We start from the raw sequence: 9,871 nt of genomic DNA, 5'->3' as shown, positions 1-9,871 counted from the left end.
GGGAGGCCTGGGTGGGCTCCGGGCCCGGGGGTTGGGTCCCCTCCCCGCGGGCTGGGCCCTCCCGCCTTCCCGGCCCTGTCCCGGTGTGTTCGGCCCCCCGTGGTCCTGCTGCTTCCTGGGGGTTCGGGCCGGGGCCGGGGGCTGTTGTCAGGGCAGGGTTCGGCCCCTCAGTGTGGGTGCCGGGGGGCTCGGGCATCTGGTCCCTCCGGGTGTGGGAGCCCCTGAGCTGTGCGTGCTCCTCAGAGCTGCTCGTGGAGTGTGATGTCCCACTCGGGGTGGCTAAGGGGGGGAGCATCTGTCGAAGTGTGAGGACTTTGACACAGCTCTTAAAACAGGTCAACTACAGCTAATTGTTCATTGACTCTGAAACCTCTCAGAAACCTTGGGTTCTTCCTTCCCCCTGGGGTTCTTCTAAAGCAACGTGCAGTTCCCCAAAAGGTCCCTTCCAACCCCACACATGAGTCTGTGACAAATACTTCTGCTTTGGAAACCTTGGTGGGTGTAGCCAAGCATCTCCGTTTATTTTGTCAGCCCAGCGTTTTAACTTGGCTGTTTATTTCTGTCTCAGAGAGAGGCAGGTTTTAGTGCTTGGGCTTGCAGGAGGCACGTGCTGCAGGAGGAGCAGTGGGGTGAGATCATCCTCCAGGCAGGCATTCTTCCTCTTGAGGTTTTAGTGGCTGAAAAGGCCCCTCGGGTTGTTTGGAGAAGGCGAAGTTTCCTCATGGTGTGCTGGGGAAGGGCAGGGCCTTCTGGTTACTTGTAAACTCGTTGAACAGGTATGAGAACGTCTCAAGTAGAGCCTTGGAACAAGCACTGCTGGTGAGTGGGGGATACCTGTCCAAAGTGCAGGGTCCTGCTGGAGTCCCCTTTTGTTCACGTGGCAGAAGACCCATGTTCTAAATCTAACTCATGAGCTTTGCCTCTTCCCAACAGCACTAACACAACTTGATGATGTTTCCCCAGGTTAAGGGCAACAGAAGCTGAAAAGCCCCTCCTCCCTCTGCTCTGAACCTCCCTACCATCTTCACCATGGCTGGTGGCATCACTGACACAGGAGAGCTTTACTCTCCCTATGTAAGTACAGCTCTTTGTGGCTTTGCTCACAGTTCTTTTCAAAATCTTCTTCTCTCAGCTCAAACTAGGACATATTGTCATTTCCTTCTTCCCCACAGACATAACCCCAGTGTTTCCAGGGAGAATGAAGATCAGGGAGTACTTAAAAATGCTTAGAACTTGTTGGGGTTTTTTTCACACCACACATCACTTCATATAATGTGAAGAGATGATGTCTGCTTAAGGTGTAGTTCTAAAAGTGTTAAAAAGAGCTTCATGTCCCACACCAATTCCTGCACCTTTTACCCACTCTTCTTATATGCTCTTAATGTTTTCATCAGCCCACATGCAATTGGCATAAACAGGGGAGGTTTGTGACACTGAAACTACCCCACTTTGCTTCTCTTTTTTTAAGTTTAGATAGCATTTTCCTTTGAATTTCTTAGTTTACTTATTGGCAGCTGTTGTAGTAATTTGCTTCAAGCCACTTCACTTAAAATTAGTAGTGAAGATGTTTCTTCCTTGTAATGTGGTGTCCTGAGAAGCTGCAGAGCCAAATGACTGGTTTCCTCTGTTACTGGAAATACTGGTTTTCATAGCCACAAGTGTTCACACAGAGTCAGCTCCTAAAACCAGTTCTTTATAAACATCTCTTTTTTTCTGAAGTGAACTTGCTAAACATACAACCAGTTCTGAAACCTGTGTTTTTGCTTTCAAATGCTTTACAACTTTCATCTCCATGTTAATGATTGGATTTAGAGGAACTGGGTATTAAGCTGGAGAAATAGGTCACAACTGAGAAAATGGAGAACAAGGACATCTGGACCTTCTGTGTTGTTAAGTTAGTATTGCATGAGTTGCCTAGAGTCTAACCTTAAAGGCTGTGAGTCTTCTCTCTCTCAGTATGTCTAGCCAGGCTAAACACACCATTCTCATCCCTGCTTGACCAGGGGAAGTGTAGGGTCCTGCACCTGGGGAGGAAGAACCCCAAGCACCAGTATAGGTTGGGGGTGGATCTGCTGGAAAGCAGGTCTGAGGAGAAGGATCTGGGAGTCCTGGTAAATGATCCATGAGGCAGCAACGGGCCCTTGTGGCCAAAAGGGCCAATGGATTCCTGGGGTGCATAAGGAAGAGTGTGGCCAGTAGCTTAAGAGAGGTCATTCTCCCTCTCTGCTCTCCCCTGGTGAGGCCACATCTGGAGAACTGGGTCCAGTTCTGGGCTCCCCAGTTCAAGGGAGACAGGGAGAGAGTCCAGTGGAGGGCAACAAAGATGACTGGGGGATTGGAGCATCTCCCTTGCGGGGAAAGGCTGAGGGAGCTGGGAGTGTTCAGCCTGCAGAAGAGAAAGCTGAGGGGAGACCTTATGAATGCCTGTCAGTATCTAAAGAGTGGGTGCACGGGGGAGCCAGACTCTTCACAGTAGTTCCCAGGGACAGGATGAGGGGCAATGGGTACAAGCTGGAACAAGGGAAGTTTAATTGAAATATGAGAAAAAACGTCTTTACTCTGAAGGTGACAGAGCCCTGGGACAGGCTGCCCAGGGAGGGTGTGGAGTCCCCTTCTCTGGGGACCCACCTGGATGCAGTCTTGGGTAATGTGCCCTGGGTGATCCTCCTTTAGCAGAGGACTAGATGATCTCTAGAGGTCCCTTCCAGTTCTGACAATTCTGTGATTCTGTAACCAAAGTCAAGGAGGGTTGTTTTTTTCAAGAGGGTTTTTACAAGAGTCCTTCACTGAAGAGTGAGTCATGGCCCTGGGCCCTTGAGTTGTGCTGGGGGAACAACAGCTCTGTCAGCTGAATGAAAAGAACTTTCCTGCAAGCTGCAATGGTTGATTATTATTATTTTTTTCAGTCCTTCTGAGAGACCCATCAAAAGATGAATTTTCTTTGCTTATGTCAGGGAATGTAGGGCAGGAGAGCTCACAGTGTCTCTGGGGAATGGTTCTCCTGCTATTAATTGCTCCACACCCAGAAGAGTATATTGGAACTGAATTTTTTACTGGCTTTCCTTTGGAGAAATTCTGCTCTGTATAAAAAAACCCAAACAACAACTTTGGGGCAATTTTTGATCTTGAGTTCAGCTAAATTTATAGTCAGGAACATCCTCTCCAGGTGCACAGTTATCTTTTACTGCTGGCCACAAAAAAACCTCATTGCCAGAGAGGATAAAATCCTTCATCCCTTCTTCAGAGTGTGCTCAGCTGCTTGCTGGTAAAATGACAAGCAGGCTTTGAGTTAAAATTATAGTTGGATACTTCCTGCTTGTCTAAGAATAAAGAACAAGAGATTCTGAAAGGTAAGTTATGTACGTAGTAATAACTGCTGAGGTTCGGATCAGAAAATAAGGAGAGACCTAAAAGCCACATTCTAGACCCTTCTGCTGGGTTTGAAAACAAACAAAAAGCTCATGTGCTTTTTAACTTCAGAAGCTAGAAAGAAAAGAAAAAAACATTTTAAAAGAATTAGAAAAATGGGGGGAATACCATTTCCTCCAGAAATGTGCTGACATTCCCTTTGTTTTCTTTGCTTATGAATCCCTTCCTAAATTGATTTCCAGCATGAGCTTGTTCCCACCCTGCTTGGTCAGAGTAACTGCTCTCTCTGTTTGAACTAGTACATATGTGAGGTGTCTTGGGTACAGCTGCAAGCTCTCACCTGGGGTGATGTGGATGATTGCAGGTTGGTCTGGTTTACATGTTCAACCTCATCGTGGGGACAGGGGCCCTGACCATGCCCAAGGCTTTTGCGACAGCAGGGTGGCTCGTCAGCCTGGTGCTCCTCATGTTCCTGGGATTTATGAGGTAGGATATGGGTTTGTGTCTCTAAGAGGCTGGGGGTTCAGTGGGGTGGGGCTGTAAGGTCAGTGCTAAACTTCTTGCTGCTTCTCTGAGTGATCTGTCCCTCTGTGCTTGAGCGTTGGTCTCTGCAGTTGTGCTGCCTCTGGACCTTATTTCTGCCTGCCAGCAGCGTGGAGGGTGTATCCCTTCTCCTGACTGGTGGGCAGGATGTTTTCTCCAGTCCAGAGTCTGCTGGGACCTTTCTCCCAGCTTCCTTTTTGACACTGTAGGTCCATCCCACACTTGCCTCTCTCACAGATCTGCTCCTCAGACACTGGCCAGGTCACAGGTGTCATTTCTCTGCCATGTGCTGTTGCTTTGGCTTTCTCTTGGCTTCTGGCAATGCCTTGGGCAGCTGCAAGAGTGTCAAGAAAACAAATGACTGTATACCCAGGCCCATCTTATTCCCCTCCCCACGTTTGCTGCTCAAGACCCTGGAGCTGGTCTCCTGATTTTCAGGCTGGCTCTCCATGAGGCTCTGCCCAGATGTCTCCCTGCTGGAGCAGCAGGTGGAGCTGAAGGCTGTTGATACAGCACTGATGTCTAAGTCATTACTAATAGAATTGCCATCTTCTGACAGGCTGTGAATCCCTACTTCCTTTTTGTTTGGCTTTACAATAAGATAAAACAAAATCCCCTCCTGCTGTTTGTAAGAATGGAATTTAGAAATTCCTTTTTTGGTCAGTAACCAGCTCTGTCAGCCTGAATGTGCCTTTGGTTTGGAGGTTGTGCTTTTCAGATCTGTGAGGTGCTGCTGTGTAGAGGTACTGTGTGGTCACTGCTGGCTGTAGTCATGCTTGTAAGTTCCCCACCTGAAAGCTCTGTGCTGCAAAGGCTTGATAAGCCATAAACTGAGAGTAGCAGCAACTGGGAGCTTTGGAAGATACATTAGGTGAAAAGTTTAAATTCAGTGTTTGAAACTCGACACCAGCAGACAGTCCTTCAAGGTCAGCAGAAGAGCACAAGCCTTCAAACCTGCAAACCAAAACTGCACTGGATTAAGCTGAGAAGACAACAGCTCCAAGTGCTAGGTGCCTCAGGAGCTGCATTGCCCTGTCGATTTTGTTCTGGTGCTTGTGACTTCCTCATGCCCCCTGGGAACCCTTCAGTGCAAGAAGAGTCTTGGTGGAAACCTCCAGATAAAGCTGCTTTCTTTTATTCTTGCAAAGCTCACCTCTCATTTCAGCCTCCTAAGTGAGTCCAGTTCCTGAAGCAGTAAGAAACCACTTTAAACCCTTAAGTAGGATTGATTTGAGGTGTTTTGTTGTGGTTTTTTTTCATCGTAGGACTGTTTTTAGCTGAGATAATGCTTGTCCTTCCATTAGTGGCTCCCACTGCCTCCCTGGACAGCTTTTCCCCTGGGCTGCAGCAGAGTGTACTTGCATGCATGTGTCATCTTCTTGGTCTTGTATTGCTGATTTGCTTCTGATGCCATTTGTGAGATTCTTTAAGGATCACAGGCCCTAAGAGATAAGCTTCAGAATATTGCTGTGTTCATCATCCTTCAAAAGAGGAAGGAAGCTTGCTTTCTAACAAAGGGGAAGTCCTCCTCCCTTATTTGAGACACAGATACACTGGGAAGATGCCTTCCAGATATCTAAAGTGTCTTCTTATGCCTGAAGATTATATTTTACTGCATTTTGTGATTTGCTTGAACACTTCAATCTCAAGAACAGAAAGAAGCTGCAAACTCAGGTGAAACACTGTAATAAAAACTCAGTGCGTGTGGGGAGCTGGTGAAAGGGCTGGTTTGGGTTGTTTATTTGCTCCTACAGCTGAGAAGAGTTCTCCATCTCCCTTCAGTGACAGTTCTTGACTATTATTGCTATCCATTGAATTTCTCTCTCTAGTTATATGACTACAACCTTTGTGGTGGAAGCCATGGCTGCTGCAAATGCCCAGCTGCGGTGGAAGAGGATGGAAAAGCACAAGGTTTGTGTGGGGTTTCATCTTCCTCTTCTTCTTTTATCCTGTAGGACTTGCCTGAGATTCTTCTGCATCTTTGCCTTGCCTCATTAGTGACTCTGAGAGAATAAATTTCTACTGTACTTAACTTTGCCATATAAAATATGGCTGTTAGTTCCCTGTGGGGTTGCTCATTAAATACAGGATTTTCTGTTCCTGCTCTGAAAAATCTCATGTGCTGTTCACATTTCTTACTGACTGTGCTCTCCTTGCCCAGAAGCACATCTTAGTGAATATGGAGAGGTGGCAGCCAATATATTGGTGCCATTTGGAGTGTGCTGAGGTCTGTAAATCCTTGCTGATCTCAGGTCGTTTAATCGGGACAGGCTGGAATGTCCTTGCTCTCTTCAGGCTGTATCCCAGGGAGTGAACAGTGCTGAAGTGTGTCTTTGCTATACAACTTGTGGCTTTTCTGGAGAAGTGTGAGGCATAAATGTTTGCACTGATTTACATCCTTGCCTGTATGTTAGTGGGCTGGGATCAGGAGCTAGAGCTGTTTGCTCTCACTGTCTGTGGTTGGATTTTTTTTTCTGCCAGTTCTACAACCCTGCAGATTTGATGGAAGTTTCTAACTTCCTTGTGCCACGTATAACTAGATGAATTGGACACTGTTGCTGTGTGCATGACCTAGACTAGGACAGCAGAGCGTGTCACTCTCTTCAGCTTGCTCTGCTAGTACCCTCTTCTGCTCTCTACAGCATCCCAAGCTTGGGCCAAGGCCTCCCTGGGATTGCCTTTGCTTGCATGTCCTGCCAGTCCTGCTTGGGACCTGCCTTTGAGTTCCTAAAAGTGAGACAAGGGCACTGGTGGTGCCACAGCCTGTACTGTGGGGAGCAGCCATCTCAGCAGTGCTCTGATCTTTCAGGAGGATGATGAAGATGAGGATTCTTCTTCTGGAGTATCTGACAGTGACGTTCTCCTCCAGGACGGCTACGAGCGTGCGGAGACACGACCCATCCTGTCAGTTCGTGAGTACCCACTTGGTGCTTTCACTGGATCCTCTTCTCTGCAGTGTCCTAGTGGGCTCCAGCAAGTGAGGCTGGACTCTTCTGTCCATTTCACCCTTAATTCCATGTGCTTACCTCCCAAAGTCCTTAACACTTGCAAGATAAGACTCATTGAGAATTCATTTCACCTTCTCCTGTCTGATAAAGATCTTCTCCTTTTAGGTCGCTTAGAAGAGAACATCTTTCTTTGAAAACACTTTTAAACTAACTTCAGCAGAGTAATTGGACCAGTGACTCTGCAGCTGTGGAGTTGTACATGTTGTCCTTCAGACTGTTGCTAGAGCTTCCTGAGTGTCTTCAAATAGTCTGGGTTTATTGCAGGGACTGATAGAAACACTCCTTGTTTTCAACTTGCAGAGAGACGTGGCTCACCCAGTATCTTTGAAATCACTGAGAGGGTGGAAATGGGCCAGATGGCTTCAATGTTCTTCAATAAAGGTAAGTGATTCACCTTTCCAAAAGTCCTTCCAGCTGCTCCTGCATGTTGTGTGTATGGGTTGTCCTTAAGTTTGTGTGCTTCTCAGTGTGGGTTTTCATCCTGAGTTTGTGATGATGCCACCTAAAAGTGTTGTTTCTTCTTTCTGTGAACTGTATCCATTCCCCTGTGTGGTGTTCCTGCAAAGTACAGTATGTATATACAGGCCAGGTGGGCTGGAACCTGTGGAAAGGGGAGGGTGCTGTGGCTGTAGCAGAACTAGCAAAAATGCTGCAGGTTTCTTGACAGATAAGTGTGAGTTGGTGCCTTTTCTGACTGCCCTTAACCTGAACTGTGTCTGTCCTCTGATCTTCACTGTCTAGAACAGTAGAGCCCAGCTGGAGTGCTTGCTCCCTAGTTCCACCTCAGTTGTAAGATTTAAGAATAGTGTGTTTGGGCTTCCCTGAACTTCCCCATGAGTATTAGTCTGAAGGAGCAAGACTTCTGGGGAGAGCTGCTGAGATCTGTGTGTGTCTGGGGAGTCACCCAGAGAGCTGCTGGGAAGTGAACTGCTGAAAGGCTCCCTGGTGTGCATATGATGAGCATCTGCCTTGTCTTTTTGCTTTTAAATGTCTCTTGTAAGCCAGGGAACAAACTTGTAACTATACTGCAGTAAAGCCATACCCATTGCTGCATGCAGTACAAATGCAAGCTACAATGTCAGGTATTCTGAAACTTGTAAAACAGTGCATTTTAAATGCTGTGCAGAGGTAGAAAACCACCAGACACTATGGCTGTGCAGTTTCAAGCCTGTCAGGCCCCATTTCTTGTGGCAAGTGACATTTTCTCTTGTTCACTGGCTGCCTTACAGAGAGTGATGTGCTGGTTTTTTCCACTCCATTTCTGCAGCTTTATGCCAGTGTGAGACTGTTGCCTCTGAAGGACAGCTGAAGATTCTTTGTACTATATGATTGATGATTTTAAAATCCAATAAAAAAGAACCCTTTATTTAAATTTCCCTGCATGTGTCTTCTGGGCCTTTCAATTACTGGGGACTATCAAAATAATCCACCTTGGATCAGGCTGATGCTTTAATAGTCATAGAAAATGAGAAGTGATGTGAATGTGGGTTGGAGTCTCAGAAACATCTTGGTCCTAGTCTTGTCTGTAGCTCTGGCTTGCTCTGGCTTTAAGCAAGTTTTCTTGCCCATGTGGTTTGTCATCTGTGAAACACAGTGGACACTTTCCTGTCTCTCCATCATCTTCTGGGGATTAATACTTGGGAAGTGCTTTGAGAGCAAGCACCATGTAGGAGGGCTTGGCAGCACTGCTGAGGATGCAGCTGTAGAGCTTCTGGGGATCACGGGAGGCAGAGTCCTCCCATCAACAAGCTCCAGAAGGCCCCTGCTTTGCATGTGCTTGAGATGAGGAGCTGGTAACAGCCTCTCCAAAGCCAGCCAGGCCTTGGGCAATTGCCTTCTGGACCTCTCTGGTCCTTGCTGCTGCTCAGCCAGGAGAGGGTGCTGGAAATACACATCCTCTCCCATCAGGCACTGAGTGCACTTCTAGTGAAGTGATATAAACTGCTTAGTACTCTAAACCTTAATCCCTCTTCTTAATGGTGCTTTAGCCAGAGTTATCTGATTTCTGTGTTAGGGATCCTCCCCCCCCCTGCCCTGGACCTATTCAGCCCAGGAGAAAGGGATGAACCTGCAGGAAGGCAGCTGGAGCAGCTGCAGATCATGGCTTGAAGCAACTCGTGACTTGCAGATGAGAGGAGATGTGCACACAGCCAAGGGTCTGGGGCAGCTGTAACTCATTTGCTGCTTTCCCTTCCTTTCTGCTCAGCACTGGGGCTCCATCCTCATACTGTTGCCCTCATTCAGAGGCACCCTCTGGTCTGCTGAGTGGTTGCAGAGAGGAGACAATTCCCTCCCTCTGCAGATCCTTGCTGAAGTGCTTCCTTCTGAGGGTTGCACGGAAAGGCTGTCAATAAGAGCAGTTGCTCAGTGACCAGTCGCTGCTGCCTAGGGCTGAGGAACTGGGCCACACTTGGGAATTCCTGCCTCCAAGCACCAACATTTGCAGTTTCACAGCTAGTAATATCTGGGTGGGTTTTTGATTATGATGGATCTAACTATGGATCCAAACCTAAGGTGTCTAAGGGCTTCATAGCCTTAAGAGGGAAGGCTGGTGAAAGCTTTGCAATAGATCTCAAAGTCTCTGATTTCTAGTGAGTTCTCTCCTCCTTTCTCTTGACTGATTTTTAGTTTCAGCAATCTGACAGGAGTTGTCTGCAGCCCTGGGAGGTAAGCTGGGGATAAATCTCCACTTCAGACTGTCTGCTTTCTTAAAGGCAGCTGCCTTAGGTTTAGGCTGGGAAGGATCTGTGTGCTCTTTTGAAAGAGCTGGCTCTGAAGGAATGATTTTTAGTAATTTATTTATTTTATTAGTAACATTGGGTGTTTCCTTCTGAGTTTGAGCAATCATTTATTGCAACAACAGTCTCTGGGCAGATCTGTCATACTGTTTCCCTACCGAAAGCTATTGATTTTTATTTTTATTTTTTTCCCAGTTTTGTGTCCAGTAATGA

General features: G+C 47.1%; 1 protein-coding gene across 1 annotated transcript in view; it reads left to right on the top strand.

Moving 5' to 3' along the window:
• Positions 1–1,029: 1,029 nt before the first annotated feature.
• Positions 1,030–9,871, top strand: part of TMEM104 (transmembrane protein 104) — a 41,460-nt gene continuing 32,618 nt past the window's right edge. The window contains exons 1-5 of the mRNA XM_010002665.1: positions 1,030–1,074; positions 3,734–3,855; positions 5,742–5,823; positions 6,725–6,824; positions 7,221–7,301. Coding sequence (XP_010000967.1) covers positions 1,030–1,074; positions 3,734–3,855; positions 5,742–5,823; positions 6,725–6,824; positions 7,221–7,301 — 430 coding nt within the window. The remainder of the gene's footprint in view (positions 1,075–3,733; positions 3,856–5,741; positions 5,824–6,724; positions 6,825–7,220; positions 7,302–9,871) is intronic.

Source organism: Chaetura pelagica, unplaced genomic scaffold, assembly GCF_000747805.2.
Source record: "Chaetura pelagica isolate M959 unplaced genomic scaffold, ChaPel_1.0 scaffold47, whole genome shotgun sequence".
NCBI classification, from domain to species: Eukaryota; Metazoa; Chordata; class Aves; order Apodiformes; family Apodidae; genus Chaetura; species Chaetura pelagica.
This window is presented reverse-complemented; position numbering and strand designations above follow the sequence as displayed.